The following is a 19745-nucleotide window of genomic DNA, read 5'->3' on the forward strand; positions in this document are numbered from 1 at the left end:
GAAGAGTCTAGTAAAGCTTATTGGAAAGCTGTGAAGTTGATCATTAGATATTTGAACGGGGACAATAGATGTTCGTATGTGGATTTGGATCACGCCGATGACTACGATTAGCAACGTACGTATTTACAAGTGATGTAGTGAGTTGGAAGGCGTCCTTACAGGACCACGTTACCTTGTCTTCGTTGAGACGGAGTACACAGCACTGATCTTTATAGCGAAGGGGGCGATATGGTTACGGGGTTTGCTTTCAGACTTTATATTGGAATATAAAAGCATTTATATACACTGTGATAACCAAAGTACGATATTTCTGACATATAATCCAGTTTATCACGAGCAAACGAAGCATAATCATGTACCATTTCATCAAAGTATCTTAACGAAGGTTAAGGTTGTTGTAAAAAAGATTGCTACAGAAGAATTGTGACATGATGACCATGCCCGTTCCTTTGGTGAAGCCCAAGCTTCGTTTGAGCGCAACTGATGTTTGTAAAAAGTGAGTGCCTGTCGGGTGTTGGGGAGCTGGCTTAGATGATGAGCATTATGACCTGACTTTAAATGTCAGTCAAGGTGGTGAATAGTTAAATTATGTCTCGACTTTTAGCCCGTATACGGAACCCGACCAATTGGATGAAATCTTAGGAAAGAAATCCAATGAATCTGTTGAAGGGCATATAAATATATATGTTGAGATTTGTTTTGATTAGGTTGGATAATTATCCAAGTTTGAACGCACAAAGAAATTCAAAAAAACGAGCTTCTGTTACAGTTGAAACAAAAAGGAAAATCTCTGCGGCACTACAAGACGAAATTAGAGGCTCACATATACTATTTTATAAATGTATAATTTTTTAATTTTTATGGGTGAAAAGTTCTTTGTTGGAGAAATAAATAAAAAGCAAGTGATTTACTTTTATTCCTCTTTGCCTGCGGCACCCACACGAAAGGAAAAGGAAAAGAAGCGTATAGCCGTACGTAAAGCTTTTGCTTTGGACTTGAACACATGGTGATTTTGGACGGTAAGTTTTACATCTAATTGAGTTGTTTTTGTAAACACTTTGAAATTAGGTATAATTTAGAATTGGAAAACATCCAAGGATATGATCGATTTTAAATATGATTATCTAATTATAGTAGATTATTTGCTACTAACTCTCTTCGTGGAGTAATCACCGACACTTGGACCCACCACATAAGCCTCTAGAGTCCTTATTATTTATCGTTTATTTCTCTGGCAATTTCGCGTTGATCTAATTGTTCTGCATTAATATTACAACATTAATAATCTCAACAAATTCAATAGTGACGGAAAATCATTACATATTTCATGGCATCGCGTCACCATCTTCCCAAAAATGGATACCCCACAACACGCTCGATGCTTTGCTATTGGTACAGTCGAAAAGCATACGTCATGACTCGACGTGATGTGTATTGTTGGACCATCATAGTGTTCATAGGAGGGACCAAAGTTGCAAAATTAGCAAGAATCTAATTCTAACTTTGTTCATAATGTAGGTAATGGAAAGAGGAGGGGGTGGTGGGAGATCAAAATCGATGAGCAGTAATGCTGCACTACACTACCGACCTGGTGATAATTATAACCGGTAGGTTTAAGCTGGTAAATTGATTAACCTTTCAAATCACCCTGTTAACTGCGATCAGCAATCTGGTTGTGAATAAATGAGGGTGGGTGGAAAGGAAAAGGTGAGATGATTGAATGAATTGCAGAGTAACGGGGGGAATGCATGTGAAATAAAGCCTGTATTCGCCAACCGCTCTTTGAACCTTTTGCACCTTTGAAAAGCTCGTGACGATGCGACGGAATGGCTAAATGGTGGGTAAGTTTATTTTCTTCCTGCCCGGATCGAGTTAGGTGGCTATTATATCGAGTTGAGCTAGAAAATACTGGATTCGAGTTCGCCGGCCTGATGACTTTTATATCTGTAAAACGGGTGTATGTACTTTTTTGCACGTCAAGGGAACGTCCAGCACTGGCAAATTATAAACCATCTACCGGAGAATATTCAATTTAAGTCGGCAGATTTTGCCCATGCCCCATTGGCCACGGGGTGAGCTCGTCACCACGATCTGAGTGGAGAGTCCAAGGCTAGCGATACATCTAAGTTCAGGTCCGTCTTTCGTGGACTAACCAAATTTTCGGATATATAATACGATTATATACACTTACCAAAAATTCTAAGTTTGAGCTTGAGTTCAAATTTGAGTTCGAGTGTAATTTAAGGGTTCGTTTGTTTCGCGGAAAATGAATTACTTAGAAAATCTTTTCCAAGAAAATGATCACTAGTATGACATGAAAAAATAGTCAATGAAAATTGTTTTCGTTATCAAGCGATTATTTTTTGAAAAGAGTTTTCTAAATCATTCATTTTTCGCGCCCTAAACTTAGATTTAAATTCTTGTTTTATTATTTGAAGTGAATTTTAGTCGGATCGAGCTTAAATTTATATAGGTACTTGATCTACTCGAGTTAAAGCTTAAAATATCCAGCTCAACCGTGCTGGAAAAAAGTATCTGTGAGTTATTTAAGTCAAATCGTTCGAGTAGTAAACCCAGATTAACTCATCTTGACTCGATTATGATATATCCTGGCAATGGAGTAATGATCCATTTTGGATTACCTTAACCCAATGGGTCACATGGTCCATCCCATAGAAGGAATCGTTTTAAATGGAGTCGAGATATGGTCGAGCCATAATTACCCCTAATCAGCCCCCCCCCATTTAACATGATTTTCCTAATGAGCTTAGCCTTAAAAAAAAGTGCAAATGTTTTAAAAATAAGGATTAATATCGAAAAACCCTAAACTGATACACTTTTAACAAATTTATCCAGAACTAATTTTTTGACCACGAAAAACTCCAAACTGGTATATTTGTGACAAATTTACCCCAAACTAATTTTTTTGATCATCAAAAACCCCAAACCGGTACACTTGTAACAAATTTACCCTCTGTTAAATTGGATTAATACCACGAAAAATCATAAATCGGTAAACATGTGAAATCCTAAACTGTTACACCTGTCAACTATCACGTGTCATCCAACTCAGCAATTTGACAATAAATTTAACGGAAACTAACGGAAGGTAAATTTATCACAGGTGTACCAATTTAGAATTTTTTATGGTCAAAAAATTAGTTTAAGGTAAATTTATCGCATGTGTACCAGTTTGGGGTTTTTCGTGATATTAACCCTAAAAATAAAGACAAAAATGCAAAGCATATTATTTATGACATACATCATGTCAAAAAACTGAATTTTCCTTAAAAAAAATTTCGAATAAAACTATCTTACAAATTAAAATATACAATTGCTATTCCTCCTTACACATGAACAAACTCTCCATACAAGAAATCATAAATCTTTACCTGCGCACTCTAATTTTTTTTTTTTTTTTGGTTGGATCGCTCTAATTCGGTACATTTGAAATCCGCAGAAGTGCTAATATAAAACTGCTCGTTTCTTGAACTCGGTTATTTATAAAATATTCCGGAGTGAGCCTAAATCCAATAGATTGAAGCTTTAGGTCTACATAAGGAGATCTACTTACTACTCAACCTGAGATCATGGCAACACAATAATAATAACCTAGGAATATCACTTAACAATATTAGAAAAGGAAGCCAACATATAATCTGACCTCAATTAAGAAAATGTGAATTATGCATGATATGCGTGGCCTATAAATAACTATTGTCATGTGTGCAATAAATAAATATGGATGCCATGAGATAATAATCAACTTTAACACCCAAATGCATGCGGATGAACATACACATCCCATGATACGCAATTCCCACATTACAAGCTTACGATATACGCAAATGAGCATCTAGCCCTATTCGCTTCTAGTTATGATTCATTTCCACTAATGAAACATCATCACTGTCATTTCCCAAGCGTATATGAACTGAATCATAACTCCATCTATGACATGACTTAGTCTATTCTTCACGCGTGTCCTCACTATCAGCGAGGATAGATATACTACCGTACATCTACAGGATGATAGCTATCACATAATTATTCTTTTTCTTTTCCTCAAATTTGGACCTCAAGTCCATAATATCACACACCAGTAGCCTTATGTCATAGCGTCATATTTAAGTGGGTCGTGAACCTATCTCATGTAAAAATAGAAGGATATCATGCCATCTCAACCCTATAGATAGGGGTAAACGCTAGAATCGGATTGAATCAGGAATATAACCGAACCGGAGCGAACTAGCCGGTTCCGAGCGGTTTCTAATTTCTAAAATTTGGAACTGATGATTGTCGGTCCGATTTCAAGTGTGGACCAAACCACCTGGTCCACCAGGACTAAACCGATACTTTTTTTTATTAGCAAGTTACTGATATTTGATCATATTTTATCGCACCTTTAGCGTCTTTCCACTGAGATATTCATTAATTAAATATCCAAAACACTAAAGAATGAGAGTTTAAATTACGTAACAACAACTTGTAGTCTTGCAGGGAATTGGAAAAAACAAAGAAAGATATTATCAATGACTCATGGAAATACTTGGGAACCCAATCGGACCGGTCCAGTTCAGGTTCTATGGTGAGAACCAACCAACCCTGAAACCGATAACCCCTATATGTAGAGACCCATCTCGAAATGGTACAAATGCGTCATTTCGCATTGTCTCATACACATACTCATATAGAGTAATTTGCTCTCTAGCAAATAGGCGATGGCATAAAAAGCATGGCATTGATAACCCACTAATTTAAATCATAAAACTTAATCAATTTATCTATTATGCCAATGAAGCCATACAACCACATAACCCTCGTCCGGTATTCAAATTTATCGTAAAACCTTGGTTCTTAATTGACCTCAAAAATTGAAAAAAATTGTACAAAAAGTCATAAACCTATTGTATGATGGTCAATTCGGTCCTAAACCTTTCAAATTGTCAATTTAATCCTAAAATTTTTAATGATTTTCCAATGTAGCTCTTGCAAGCAATTTTGGCCGGAAATAGTTGGCGAAAACAATTTTTGCAATTTTTTTAAAATAATGATTTTTTTTATAAATTATTTTCTTTTATTTTCTCTTTTTTTGCCCACGGTGAAAAAGAAAAAAAGAAAAAAGCTAGGAAGCACGGACACTCTCCGGGAGCCTCTGTGTCATGTCAGACACGTGTCGGACATCAACACTCGTCCGACACTCTTTTTTTATTATTTATTTATTTGTGGATTTAAATCAAATTAATTTGATTGAAAGATCAATAAAAATGATAATTTATTATGTATATATAAAAATATACATTAAATACGACGTGTCCCAATGTGTCGGATTTCTCTATTTTTTGAGAAATGACGTGTCGGCGTGTTATTTCATGCCATGTCGTGTGTCAGTGCTATTTAGAAAAAAAAGTCAAAAAATTTATAAAAAGAAATCACAAAATTAAAAAAAAATTACAAAAATTATCTATATAAAAAATTATCTACGTCAGCACCAGTTAAGCCATGCCACATAGAACGGCCTGATGACCGACATCCAAATCAGCGATTTCCGGCCAAAATTGGTCGAAAAAATTGTATTGACAAATTATCAAAAGGTTTAAGACTAAATTAGTCAAATTGTAAAATTTAGGAGTGAATTGGTCGCTATACAATAGGTTTATGACTTGTTGGACAATTGTCCCCAAAGCGAGTCTAGGCCTATTAATATTTTGCTATATTGTCCCCAGTCCACTTTACAAAATCGAAGTCAATAGAAATAATATTTTGCTTTAAAGCTGAAGTTGCTTACAATCTTGTCACCAAAGCCAAGATTAAATTAAACAATTCTGCCCAAACTTAAATATGTTCCCATTATTTCGAAATTAATTGCTAATCAGTCCATTTAATATTCGGGTCCTACCCACTTCACCATACTTGGCCGATTTTCTCGGATTTGCCCATGAATCCAAATCAAACAATAGATGAAACTAATCATCTCCCATTCACCAAATTAACAATTTAATTTACGATAAGACTAGAGAAAGTGTGATATACTATGCTAACATGATGTCGGTTCTTCAATCGCATTTTCTTTTCGTTCACGTTAAAATTCTTCAAAGAACTCATAAAATCTGTGAAATTTCCTCGAAGCAAAATAGAGTTGATTCGTTGAGAAGGGGCCTCCTCATATATCCAAATTAGCCATGAGAGGAAGTGAGTCTCCAAACGAATTATTGGGATGTCGGGCGATATAGCTTGATTACAATTTACTATTTATTTTTCAAGAAAAGACATTTTTCTCAATGCCTAAGTTTACTCAAGCAAAGCAAACCATACAAAAACAATCGCACCAAAATCGAGGGCGCGCATTTAATATGCCAAGTCTCTTTCCACATGATATGTATATATCGTGGAAAGAAAGTGGGAATGAGATTGAAAGCCTTTTGACACACGGCAGATGAGAAATGAAAGGCGCCCACTCGTACTTGAATTCAACCATGAAAAGCGAAGGATCGAAACACGTAAATGTATTGTTTTTCATGAATCATGGCCAGTTATTCATTGCGTCTCCCATGAATTTCATGAATCGTGGCCAGTTTTACAACTAAGAAAGTTGAAGAGTTGTTGAAGCTAATGTTGTACAGTTCCTAACTCCCAGTTCCCACAGAGGTGAAGTGACCATTCAATGCACCTACGCCACACCTTTTCCAAAGACCCTAACCCTGAAACTAACTCGCACCCATAAATGCGCACTGCAGCTTGGCTTCCTTCCTCTGATCTCTGTCTGTCCTTCCTTTTCAATCTGAGCTAATATAAGAACAGTCCTCCATTTCTCACTTTCTTCGTGCACTGTTCCAGAGAATCTTCGTACTTGGGATTGTTCCTTCTTTGCCTTTAGCAGTTTTTTATGTTTCGGGTTGATCAGGGGAGATGAGTATTTTCTCGTTAGTGACAGGACGGCGAGGCCCAAGTGGGTTTGGATCAGCCGCCACTGCAGAGCAGGTCACTGAAGGCATTGATGCAAGCAACGTCACAGCTATCGTCACAGGTGAATTCTCTTTCTTTTTTATTTTTCCAACCTTCTGTTCTTGATCTGGCTTACAATTCAGTTCAACTGAATTCGTTCGTCGTGATTCTGTTGTCCAGCTGTGTTTCATGATGTGATGTAAGCTCATCTTGAAAGATGAGTAACTTGTGCGAGTCTTTAGATAGTTTGATCTTGAGTGTTTGCCTTGAAGTTGATCTTGTCCATTTGGCATAATCTGCAAGGAGGAGGGAGTGGCATCGGATTCGAGACGGCGAGGGTCCTAGCCTTGCGCGGAGCGCATGTCATAATCGCCGCGAGAGACACGGATGCCGCGAACGCAGCGAAACGGCTGATTCTGAACAATGATGGAGACGCTCGCGTGGATGTCCTCAAATTGGACCTCTGCTCCATGAAGTCCATCAGATCATTTGTCGACAATTTCATTGCTCTTGATCTTCCCCTCAACATCTTGATGTAATAATCACCCTGCCTCTCGCTTCACTCTGTCTTCAGTTTTTCAGACTTTCTTGTCAAACTACATGGGAAAAAAAAGTCATTTCTCGCGCTCTCGTATTGATGAGGCTAAATTGTTCGTTTCAGCAACAATGCCGGGATTATGTTCTGCCCTTTTCAGCTCTCGGAAGACGGGTTCGAAGTGCAGTTCGCCACAAATCATCTCGGTAGCTATATCTCTGCAAAAATTTCCTCGGTTCAACCTTATGAAATTCTCTCTGTTGGCTATTCTGAATGCCCCTTTTCGCTCATTCATTGGCCAGGACATTTTCTGCTGACAAACCTCCTCCTGGACAAGATGAAAGCGACCGCAAGAGTTTCCGGCATCGAGGGACGCATCGTGAATCTGTCTTCCATAGCTCATCTGCACACTTACCAGGAAGGAATTAGATTCGATGACATCAATGATGAGCTCAGGTATGCAAACTCTCTCTTGATGTTCTACTTCTGATAGCCATTGGTCTGACTTGTTACTCACACTTTTGCGTTTCTTCTTTTTTGGTTCAGTTATTCTGACAAGAAGGCATATGGTCAGTCCAAATTAGCAAACATACTTCATGCCAACGAGCTCTCTCGCCGCTTGCAGGTGACTATCACCCGTTTTGTCGGAATCCAAAATCATCGTGGATAATTTCCGATTGTTGCATTTTGAGGCCTCATCGATTAATTTTCCACGATCATCAGTTGAGGGTAACCAAAATCTTCGTAAGAAGTCAAACTTGACATGGCCCTCTTTCTCGGTCTCCCTCCATCAAATTGTACACCGGATTCCCATCTTTGCGCGTTTCCAGTCATACACATTCCGAGTTCTAACGTTTGTATACCGCAAATGCAGCAGGAGGGTGCAAATATTACAGTCAACTCGTTGCATCCGGGGCTGATCATGACGAATCTCATGAGACATTCTTTCATCGCCGCGAGTAAGTTATAGAACCATGGAGTGATCTCAATGAGTAAGTTTTAGAAATTTCATTACATTTCTTGCACTCTTCTGCAATGCAGGAATCTTTAGGATGTTCACGTATCTGCTATGGAAGAACGTACCACAGGTAAATCGGTGAATCATTCCAACCTCGTTAAAGTATTCACATCGTCACGATACGACGCAAGAGAAATACTTGCGGATTTTCACTTCGGTTTCGTCACACCACATGGTCATCTGACTCAGGGAGCGGCCACGACTTGCTACATCGCGCTCCATCCGAGCCTCAAGGGCGTGACGGGGAAATACTTCATGGAATGCAACGAGACGGAGCCGAGCGCGCTCGCCCGGGACGAGCATCTGGCCAAGAAGCTGTGGGATTTCAGCAACGAGCTGGTAGATTCGGCCTCCAAGGGCTGACATAAAAACCAGGATCTACTTCGCAAACCAAAGCTTTAGGACTCCGCAAATATATAATGAAATACATAGATTTGCAAAGATTGGTGTTTGCCCCTTTGCTTTTGTACATGGTGATGTTGGCCTTCCACCACCATCTCCTACAGCAACTGTATCTGCATGACTGTCTCAGTGAATTCAAATGGTTTCTCCTTCCACCCTTTTTATTCATTATGCAGTTCGTACAGTATCACCATCATCTACAGAAGATTCAGTACACAAGAGAGAGAATCATGAGAGGAAAGAAATCGATTCCTCCGCGAAAAGATGCGGAGATACAAATATTACTAAAAGCATGATCCAAAGAATCTCCGACGACGATCATCAGAACGGAGGGGCGTCGTCCTCCTCGCCCAAAGCCAGAGCCCTGACCACGAGGGCTGACCCGGCCACGACGACCGCCGCGAAGACCGGCGGCACCACCAGGTCGGCCCGGGACCTCGAGAACAGGTGGGCGGGCAGGCACACGACCTCCCCGGGCAGGTCCACCGGCACCCGCACCACGTCGTCCGGGCTGGGGCCGCCGCCGCCGCCGCACTCCCGCGTGAACGCGGACGAGGGCGATACGGCGGACACGAAGGCGAGCTCGGGCGAGAAGGAGGCCACCGCGACGGTGGCGGTGAGGAGGGCCGTCCAAGCGGCGGCGTAGAGGAGGAGGGGGCGGGGGCGGCGCGTGAGGATCCGGTCGAGGAGGGCGGAGAGGAGAGCCATGATGAGGGGTCGGCAACGGCTGCGGCGGCGGCGGTTTAATAGGGGATCAGTGGAGAGGCCGGGCCGCCGTGAGGGGTGCGGGGTTGGATTTGGTGGGTTGGGGGAAGATGAAAAGTAGAGATAGAGAGAGAGAGAGTGGGGTTTGATGTGAGTTTGACTTCTGTTGAGAGAGTGGGAGGGAGTGTGTTCGGCTGGGTTCGGTTCAACGGCTCGCCTGGCGTGTACAGCTTCGCCACACGTGTCGACGTCGAGAACCGTTGGGGGCACGAGGTGGAGGTGGAGGTGGAGGTGGAGGTGGAGGTGGGAGTTTCTCTTTTGGCCGAAAGGCGTTTCCTTAAAAGCCTCAAGCTTAGGTTTGTCCCGATTGTACCTTAAACTGTTTTTTTCCCTAAATAAAGAATTTAATACACGAGAAATCCTTAAATGATACGTGTGAAAAATTTACCCCAAACTGACTTTCTTAGCAGAAAAAACCCCGAACCGATACATTTGTGTGATAAATTTACCTCAAATTAATTTTTTGACCATCAAAAATCCTAAACCGATGTACTTGTGACAAATTTACCCTTTGCTAGTTTTGGTTAAATTAGATTAATATCACGAAAAATCGCAAACCTGTATACATATGACAAACAGAAGGTCAAACCCCAAATCAGTATACCGGCCAACTGCCATGTGACATCCAACTCTACAATTTGATGGTAAAATTTAACAAAAACTAACGAAGGGTAAATTTATCACAGGTATACCAGTTTGGGATTTTTTATGGTCAAAAAATTAGTTTGGAGTAAATTTGTCACATGTGTACCAGTTTGGGGTTTTTCGTGGTATTAACCCTTACAAAAAAACCAAACCAAACTTTTTTCTTTCTGTCTAAAAAAAATCACCAATTTTAATTCTGGTTCCAAATCCGTTCTTGTTAGCCCTTTGTCTAAATGTCATCGTTAGTCGTCCCTAATTTCTCTGACTTTCATATCAAAGAACGGTTTCGTTTTAAAGATAATTTTTCACGTCACCTTGTTGATGCGAATTTGTCACCAACGTGACAAAATGTCATCTCAAGCAACTAATTAAGATTTTTGGACGGGAGATTAACGGAGGCAGATCTGAGACTAGAATGAAAGTTTGTGATTTTTTTCCAAACAAAAAAAAAAATTCAGAACATATGTGGGATTAGAGTTAAAGTTAGTGATTTTCTTTTGGACAAAAGAAAAAGTTCAAGGCAGATTTAAGGCTGAACTAAAAATTTGGGATTTTGTCTTAGATAAAAAAAAAAAGTGAGGCAAAACTGAAATTAGACTTAAAGTTAGGATTATTTTAGCGAATTAGGCTCAGAAAAACGTCAAAAAAAAAATTTGGTCGAAATTTTTTTTTCCGAGCAATAGATGGAACTCCGGTGCGTGCATTGGTTCCTCTTAAAATTCAAGGAAAATTTCGTGTTCAAAAGGATGGAATGCCACGTAATGTTTTAGCTGTTATTACATTTCACTTGAAATCTATTTATGTATTAGTTGGCTGGAAGGGCAACACACCCGATTCTTGTATTTTATCCGATGCACTTACAAAGCCTAATGAATTGAATATTCCTAAAGGTATGAAAATGGAGTTTAAAATTGTTGTGAAATTGAGAATAGTATGTTTGAGATAAAGTTATTTATAATTTGTATAAAAGTATTATATTGCCGATGCTGGTTATGGAACCAACGGGGGATCATTTCTCCTTTGTATCATGGCGTTAGACACCATTAGAAGGAGTTCGGTGATCATCCACCCGAAAATGAGAAGTACTCCGTGGGAACAACAATCAAAAGAGCACTTGCATACCGAACCTTTTTGGTCATTTTGAAAACATGTTCTTCTAATTTGTTGCATCACTCGCAATTTTATTATGGGAGTGGATCCTAATGACTCTATCGTGGAAGAGTTGAATAGATAAATAGAATCTGGGAGAGAAAATTCAAGAGTTGAACTAACACATAAAGAAGAGAGAGGAAATAGGGAATGGACATTTCAAAAAGGATAGGATTGCAAATGCAGTGTGGAGTACTCCATATAAAAGGACTAGAAGAAGCCGATGATGTCTCCATTCTTCTTTTTCTTTTTGTTTTCTTTGCGTGCCTCATTTTGAACTATGGTCATGTATTTACTTGTTTGGCTAGGAATTTTTTGAAGATGTCAATGTCACGCATGTGGGATATGTGAGTTGCAATTCTCCTAATGTTAAATATGTTAATCATTTATCCTAGTGTGCATCTTTATCATACGGAATGAGCGATATTCAGTGGGCGAAGAGCACTCCCTTGCTCTTCATTTTTCTGTTGATGTCTATCTTGAAGAGTACTCAAATTGGATCAATGACCGATAGCTATTACACAATCTTTCAAGGGCGGCTGCTTCTAGTCAATAAAACAGTAGTATAAATATTTATTGGGGGTAGGAGGGAACCCTAAGAGAACAGCTAGCTCCAATTACCGTCCATGTACGATCCATAAGCAGTGACAATTGACTTAAGAAGACTCGCTTTCGCTACAACTCCGTTAGGTTCCCTTAACTTATGGGCACTGACATCCCAAATAATTCAGTCTAATGGTTCCTCGTTCAATTCTTTCAAAGTCATTGGGTCATTTTCCTCGTTCAAGAATCGTCTCCCGTCTTCCACTCCGTCCTGAATGGTCCTAATCCATTAAGAGTACCCTCACGAATAAATCTAGGACAGATATTTGAATGTTCTGTTAGCTAGAGCAATCGCATAATTATAGCAATGGGTAGAAGCAAGGAAAATGGAAAAGAACAACCAATTTAGGTGGTCCAAGCCCATGGAACATATGCTACATGAAATCCTTGCCGATGAAACTCATAAAAGAAACGAGCCTTCCTTCAAGTACATTCAAATTCTACGACCCAAAAAAAAAAAAGTGCACTCAAATCCTCTTTCACTTGCTTGAGTTGTTGACGCAATAAAAGAGAGGTTTAGTGTTGATCATGAGCTTGACCATATTAAAAATCGTCTTAAGACGATTAAAGAAAAGAACTAGAAGACAGTTCGAATTATACATGACAAGAGTTAATGCAGCTAGGACGATGAGTTAAAGATAATCATTCACCGGATGCTGCTACTCGGATTTTATGCAAATTATTGTTGTACGGTGGAGACCCCGCCACCACTGGAGGTTGCGCAACCTTAGATGCCACTTATCTGTGACAAAGAGATGGGAGTTTGCGCCGGGGAGTTGTATGGTGGTGGTAAAGTCGATTCTATTCTTCATATAAGTAGGTTTCGACACGGAGGCGACTGATACTGGTGAGGGGTTTTATGCTTTGCCGCCGAGGCAGTGGCCACTATTGGTCAAGTTTGGCGACAGTGGTTGTGTTCAAGCCTATGGGCAGCAATGGGTGGCGGCAATGGTGGGCTGTGGCAAAGGACGGTGTTGTTTCTGCTTTGAGAGAGACATATGGTTGGCGGCGATGGTGAGCATGGTTCCAGGTTCTACCCTGAAACTTGAGAACTTGACCGATGGGAACATGTAAGTTCCAAGGTATACATGATAGGTTTCAGGTCCCAAAAATTGAGAAACCTATTTCGACGGGTAAGTTTCAGGTTCCAGGTAGGTGTAACCTAGAAATTCAATAAGTTTTTTGTGTTTTGTCTTGGTCTATGTCTTCATGTGATTCTATGGTGTTTCATGGCGTTAGATGATGAGTGTAAAATCCGGAACCACTAATATGAGCTTTCATTTTATGACTTGTTAATATTTCATATTATTCGTGTGTCTAAATATAAATTGTGGTCAGTGGATCAAAGCAGCAAATGGTGATTATTAAAGGTGATGATTCATTACAATTGTTTAATTAATAATATAGGGGAAACCTGGGTAGACCCTAGAACTAACCTGAAACGTGTGATAGGGTAGGTTCTAAATTTCAAAAAATGAAGAACTTGTTCTTATGGTTGGGTTCTAGGTGGAACCTGTACGGAACATGGAATCACTCATCCCGAGTATCGATTCACGCAATGACTTCTCATTTTAATTGTATTTATTTGAACCATGATGCCAGGAAAACTAGTCTTTTGTATTCTCTTTGGTGAATGACTAGCTTGTTCAGTATTATTGTGCTCATTTTTGTTTTGTTTAACTAAAAATGAAATTAAAAAAAAAAAGAACCTATTAGACCTTGGAACCTACCCTAGTTTCAGGGTAGGTTCCAAGTTCCAAGTTTCAACGGGTAGATTCCAAGTTCCAAAAAATGAAGAACCTGTACCCAAGGGTAGGTTCCACGTTTTAGGTGGAACTTGTAAGGGACTTAGAACCGCTCACCCCTGGATATGACGCATGGACTCCAAGTGGATGCCAAAACATTTCTAATAGGATGACTACATTAGACCAATTTTCACAAGTTTGGATAATAGATTGAACAAAAAAAGAGTTGAGGCCCCCACATCCGGCGATACTGAAAAAATTTCAAGAACTTGCCATGCCATGAACTTTAGCAATTCTACCTTACATTAAATTTGTGAAATCTCAAATCCCCACTAAAGTTTAGTGTGTTCCCGTTAATAGTATGCAATTTACTTTTATTGTCAATAAACTTTGGGGGCAAAATTATCAAAAAAGAGTCTTAAACCTATTACGCTTGTGTCAATTCGAAAAAAATTACCAAACAGTTCTAAACCTATTGCATTTGTGCCAATTCAGTACTAAACTTTTTTTTGCGCCAATTCAGTCCTAAACCTTTTGTATTTGTGCAAATTCAGTCCATCCGGCCAATTTTGGCCAGCCGGTGCTAACATGGACGCCAACCTTTCAGCCGACGTTGACGTGGCAATTTTAAATTTTTTATTCAAATTTTTTTATTTTTTCTCTCTTTCTTGTATTTTCCTATCTTCTTGGCAACCGACCAAACTCGCCGGCCACTGGCGAGGCTCACCCTCACCGACACTAGCGAGGGCGAGATCGAGCCTCGCCATGGCCAGGCGAGCTCAACCTCACCCAGCGACGGCGAGGTCTCGCCAGATCTGGGCGGCTTCGCCGTTGCTAGGCAAGGTCTCGCTATATTTGGGCGGCCTCACCGTCACTAGGCAAGGTCGAGGCTCGCCCTCGCCAGCCTCAGCCTTTGGCCTATCCGGCGACCAACTAGGGAAGAAGATAGGAAAAAAAAAAAAGAAAGAGAAAAAAATCTTAAAATTTTTTTAAAATTGCCACGTCAGCACCAGCTGGCCAAAATTAGCCAGATGGACTGACTTAGCACAAATACAAAGGGTTTAGAACTAAATTGACATAAAAAAAAAGGTTTATGACTGAATTGGTACAATTGCAATAGGTTTAGGACTGTTTTGGTAATTTTCCTGTCAATTCAATCTTAAACCTTTCAGTTTTGCCAATTTAGTCATAAATATTTTCACAATTTGCCAATTGCTGACATGGACGCTGGGTATTTAGGTGACACGGCAGGCGATGACTGGAATGGTTTTTGTAAAAAATTTTAAAAAAAATTTATGATTTTTTTTTCTTTTCTTTTTTTCTTTGCTTTTTTTTTCATTTTGCCAATGGGGGTCACCGGCCGCGAGCAAGGCGGCCCTCACCCATGGCCGGCAGGGCCACGAAGGCCCTCGCTAGCGACCTAGTGGCTAGAGAGGGTCAACCACAATGAAGAAAAGAAAAGAAAGATAAAATAATAAAAAAATTTAGAAAAAATTTTAATTTTTTTTTTTAAAATTGTCCACGTCAGTGCCGGTCATGCCACATAGAACGGTCGACGTCCACGTTAGCAATTTCCATCCAAAATCGATCGGAATGACTCAATTGACAAATTGTCAAAAAATTTATGACTAAATTAGCCAAATTAAAATGTTTAAGACTGAATTAACACAAGTGCAACAGATTTAAAATTCTTTTGGTAATTTTCCCTAAACTTCGGTAATCTTCAATGAGGACATTAAACTCTTACTGTATGCCTTGCTTGACTCACTAGTTTATAGTGATTCTATATTGTACGGCAATATAAAAATTTCGATGATGTTACGGTGGCAAACTGTTTCTAGTTAATATCTTGGGTTAAAACTTGGTAGTTTGAAGTAAACGATGCGAACACACAGGCAATCTACTTGCCCATTGTTTTCCGGTAGTCCATTTCATTTTTCAAACCTTTGCTCACCAGAATTTAAGATCGAAACATTAGGGTTGATGAATTAGGACGAGTCGACGCAAAGTAAATGATGTCTTAAAGTACCTTTCTTGGATTAAAAGTGAACTCCCTCCATAGCATAGCACAATCACAGAATTTTAGCGAACATCGTATCGATTGATTGAGAAGCAAAGGCCTGCCTCCCACACCCAAGCTAGACGAGTTGCAAATCTCGGAGCTTGCTTGCTAGTGTAGACACTATCTAATCGACAACTAGCACGAACAGTAATTGCAATAGGGCAATACCTTCGGCAGGCGTTTCGCTACAAAATTCCCAGTGACATATATTCACTAGGTATATATAGCTCACCGTATTGTGAAGGTTGTCCTCGATGAATTCGTAGTTCTACCCATCTCAAATTATATCTTTTCAATTGGTGTCTCCGAAGAAAGCAAAAGCCAAAACAGAGGTGCATTCGAGTCTTCCAACGCAGATCTATAACATACTCTGTTCTTTTCTAAAATGAATGGTTCAACTTATCTACGGTGTTCGATAAAGAATCAAAGCGCAAGCACCAGTTAAGTTAAGGCAGCCCTCACCCACCTTGGGAGCTACAGGTTTCAGGATTCTTAGACGGATGCACTAACACAAAACAAATAAAAACCCACTACATTACCCACTGAAGAGGAGCAATAGCAGCACATAACTTTCTAGCAGCATGATCTCTCATCTTCTATCCTCATATACAAATCGGTTCCAAAAGTTAAACGACTAGAACTACTCTTATCCTTTCTAACCAACTTTAATAGTTGAGAATCTACTTAAGGTTGTCAACATCGATGTTCAGTGACCGCATGACAGATGCATGAAGGATCTCTCTTCAGCTTTGTCTATTACAAGAAACTTGTACAGGTCAAAGCGTATAATTCATTGCAAAGGACCAGAATGATGTGTAGAGGAATACAGAACGGAACTCACACTGCGTACGTATTTATTTGCAGCAGCAGAACCATAATAGGTCTGCTGATAAGGCAATTTGGATATTGGAGTGCAAGTCAATAAAAGATTCACAAAGGAAGATAAATTATTCCAGTCTACTACAACCTCCACGAAAGGTTCACATAGAAAATATTACCTCATCCACTCACAGATTGTTTAGTACAGAATCATTAAATCAGCAAATAAGTTCAGAAGGTGTTCTGGTTTTCAGCAAATCCAGAGAGACAAGACTGAGAAAAAGTAAGAAGTTGGTAATCAGCTACCGCCACAAACAGGTACATATTAGCTCGTAAATGTAAAATGACAAAACTACAAGTACGCACTCATAGTTTGCATTACGAACAATCAAAAACATGCCATACCTGAAACCACAAATATCCAAGAAGAATAAGATAATGAATGGTAAGACCTGGAAAGTCTATACCGTGCCTAGCCAAGTTCACCATCCCCAAGCTATAGACATTTCACTCAAAAATAAGGAAACTGAATTGAGGAATCTCCAGTTGCATGGCTGCAATGCAAATTCAGGTAGCACGGCTTCTAATAACATCAAGACCCATCTCAGTGGGATCAGTTGCTTGTAATTCAACCTGAATTCCATCAAGCTCTCTCTTGAATCTATCTTTGGAGCTTGCGTAAATCATCTTGCTTCTGACCCTCGACGTATCAGGAGACCTTTATAGGACGATATTAAAATTAACTCAAAAGACCAGATTAACTTGCAAACCACATCGTAAATATTAGTGACTAGTACACATTGTATGATGTCAGAGGACGTGGCAATAGCTTTTGGTTGGATTTTCTAACGCAGTGAAAGGCAGGAAACATTAATGTGAGAGTAATTACAAGCACACACACATATATATGTCAATCAGCTATGTCTGTATCAAAGCATACCATGCAATGAAGAATATTCTGCTTTTCTGGCAGTTCTCCGCGGTGACAAAATCAAAGTCATAGACAGCATATCGACACTCATCAGCAGGAAGACTGGCAGTAAAATCTTCATAGCTTTCAGTTGGCTCTCCAACCTTCTCCACGACAACTTGCTTCTGTTTCTCCTCTATCTTGAACACTATGAAGCGATAGGTTCTCTTGGCCTTCAATTCCAAGAACCTTAACTTACAGTCATCATGAACAGCCATACCAGATGCAGCGTTGGCCTGTGAAAAAGAATATGCCATAGATATCAGCTACCTCGAGAAATTAAATTCCAGGTACAGTTAGTTGAGAGACACAGAAAGACGGATATCAACACAGGAAACAACTGTCTCCATGATTACAAAAAAATACGGAACACTTTGCAGTGTGATGTCTAACAAACTATAATAACAATTCTCAAAAATCTCAAATTTGGTATTCATTAACCAATGACAGATCAAAGGCGCGAAGAAGTCACGCTTTGCTTCAGTCACCGTTCTAAAGGTAACAATATTAACCAATAGCTACTTCGAAACTACGATTCACTTTTCCCTTAACTCGTTTACAATATATGATCTCCAACAAATGTATTCTTCTCCTGCCCCATCCTCTCCCAGCCAGATGGAGGAACCAATCCATCAGACACGCGCATTTACCATCTATCTCTTGCTAAAATGCAGCTTAGGTTCTTGAACAGGCACAAGCCAGAACCCACCAGTTATCAGTTATCAGATCTCTTCTCTTCGAAAGACACACGAGTTGCTTGGAAAAAACCAGATCAAGACCGCAAGCAACAGCTGCATATGGCTGCGTGTATCTACGCTCAGAGATTGGTAACAGCAACATGCATATAGTCATCCTCCGTCAACAGAACCCTACGTTAAAGACATCGAATCGCGAAATTCTCAAACGCAATGAATTACTCTCCAGCGCTCAACCTGTTCCCAAAAAGAAACGAACACGATCGCAGAAGTTCACGATACGGCGGCGTCATCCCACGGCAATCGAATGGGAATTACACGGCCCAACCAAATCGAGCCAGATCTTCGCGTCAAGGAAACACGAAACGAGCAGTTCATTCACTCACTGTCAATCCGATCGAACCGGCCGGTGCTCCAGCGAAAAGAAGGAGAGGAGCTCCGCGGGCGAAAATCGGCGACGGATCAAGCGCGCCGACAACATCGGCGGTAAAGAGAACACTCTCGGAAGCTACAAATCGAACCGAGACGCGCACCGAACAGCACGAAGAGAAACTGCTCCGCGAAATCGGCTTCCCACGATCGCTCGGCGGAGGAACTTAGATCGCGAGCTCTCGGAAACCCTAGCGGACCAAACCTTAGGAGAAGGAGTAAGAGAACTCACCATCTCCGAAATCCTCGGGAAGCGATCGGCGAGCGAGGGTCGGTCGGTCGGTCGGTCGGTCGATCGAGGGGGGGGGGAGAGAGAGGCGGAGGAATTTTGAAGGAGGTGGGAAGGAGAGTTTCTCTCTCTAGAAGCCAGCTGGAGCTCTATGAGGGGGAGAGAGAGAGGGAGGAAGACGGAGTTGTGAAGTCTCCTTTTATTCGGTGGGTTTCCGTGGGAGAGAGAGAGAGAGAGAGAGAGAGGAAGATGGAGGTCGCGATGAAGAGCGTGTGTGCTTGCGCGCGCGCGAGAGAGAGAGAAGAGCGTGTCCCAGCGAGCCCGGCCAATCAGAGCGCGCCACGACGGGCGAGTATTATACGCGGGGATACGTAGCGAGAGCTGCGGCTCGGCTCGCTGGAGCCGACTTTGCTCGGCCGGCTCGTTAGGGCTAATGCGAGCTGATTAGCCCCAAGTTAATCGACCTTATTCCTTGGCTCAAGCGAGGGCTTGAAGTATGAACGGACGGTAAGTAGTATAGTAGTGCAGATGGTCCTAACGGAAGAGACTAGTGGAGACTAGACAGATGCAGCGAGTTTTGTTCGGCGCCGATGAGTTCGTGACTCCGGCGTTTGCGCCGTGTCTTCACTCTCATCAGCCCCGAACCCTTGTCACCGGGGGTGAATACCTTTCAGTCATTGACCATTTTCTTAACTCATATTTAATGGACCGGGTTGTTATATAGGTTAGTTATA

At 40.6% G+C, this 19745-nt stretch overlaps 3 protein-coding genes across 6 annotated transcripts; 1 reads left to right on the forward strand and 2 right to left on the reverse strand.

The window, feature by feature from the left end:
- The first annotated feature begins 6480 nt into the window (after positions 1–6480).
- On the forward strand, positions 6481–9087 carry LOC115672166 (short-chain dehydrogenase TIC 32 B, chloroplastic-like). 3 transcript variants are annotated; one of them, XM_056316757.1, is made up of 8 exons: positions 6481–7027; positions 7218–7480; positions 7607–7686; positions 7783–7936; positions 8027–8105; positions 8355–8439; positions 8522–8568; positions 8688–9087. In XM_056316757.1, the coding sequence occupies exons 1-8, from the start codon at positions 6998–7000 to the stop codon at positions 8859–8861; spliced, it is 912 nt and encodes a 303-aa protein (XP_056172732.1). In that variant the 5' UTR covers positions 6481–6997; the 3' UTR covers positions 8862–9087. The 3 variants fall into 3 exon arrangements, with proteins under 3 accessions (XP_056172732.1, XP_056172731.1, XP_030449794.1); XM_056316756.1 differs by having other exon boundaries at positions 6489–7027; positions 7249–7480; positions 8358–8439; XM_030593934.2 differs by having other exon boundaries at positions 6493–7027; positions 7249–7480.
- On the reverse strand, positions 9031–9817 carry LOC115672167 (uncharacterized). The gene has a single exon (XM_030593935.2). It carries the CDS (start codon positions 9606–9608, stop codon positions 9222–9224), a length of 387 nt encoding a protein of 128 aa, XP_030449795.1. The 5' UTR covers positions 9609–9817; the 3' UTR covers positions 9031–9221.
- Positions 9818–16798: 6981 nt separating this feature from the next.
- On the reverse strand, positions 16799–19185 carry LOC115672309 (actin-depolymerizing factor 1). Of its 2 annotated transcripts, none has more exons than XR_004004712.2 (3): positions 17629–17911; positions 17094–17406; positions 16799–16961 (listed from the first exon to the last, which is right to left on the reverse strand). XR_004004712.2 is itself a non-coding variant. In XM_030594092.2 (3 exons), exons 1-3 carry the CDS (start codon positions 19015–19017, stop codon positions 17256–17258), a joined length of 420 nt encoding a protein of 139 aa, XP_030449952.1. In that variant the 5' UTR covers positions 19018–19185; the 3' UTR covers positions 16799–17255. The 2 variants fall into 2 exon arrangements, 1 of the variants encoding a protein (XP_030449952.1); XM_030594092.2 differs by adding an exon at positions 19015–19185 and having other exon boundaries at positions 16799–17406; positions 17629–17894.
- Between the last annotated feature and the right edge of the window lie 560 nt (positions 19186–19745).

The sequence above is a fragment of the Syzygium oleosum genome, unplaced genomic scaffold (genome assembly GCF_021117445.2).
Source record: "Syzygium oleosum isolate NSW1041296 unplaced genomic scaffold, Sole_v2.1 Sole_v2.12, whole genome shotgun sequence".
Classification (NCBI taxonomy): Eukaryota; Viridiplantae; Streptophyta; class Magnoliopsida; order Myrtales; family Myrtaceae; genus Syzygium; species Syzygium oleosum.

Coding starts and splice junctions, on each gene's coding strand:
- LOC115672309 (XM_030594092.2), bottom strand. Junction 17,407..17,628: donor AGAATATTCTTCATTGCATG/GTATGCTTTGAT, acceptor CGTCCTATAAAG/GTCTCCTGATACGTCGAGGG.
- LOC115672167 (XM_030593935.2), bottom strand. CDS start 9,608: ATGGCTCTCCTCTCCGCCCTCCTCGACCGGATCCTCACGCGCCGCCCC.
- LOC115672166 (XM_030593934.2), top strand. CDS start 6,910: ATGAGTATTTTCTCGTTAGTGACAGGACGGCGAGGCCCAAGTGGGTTT. Junction 7,028..7,248: donor CGTCACAGCTATCGTCACAG/GTGAATTCTCTT, acceptor ATAATCTGCAAG/GAGGAGGGAGTGGCATCGGA. Junction 8,106..8,354: donor AGCTCTCTCGCCGCTTGCAG/GTGACTATCACC, acceptor CCGCAAATGCAG/CAGGAGGGTGCAAATATTAC.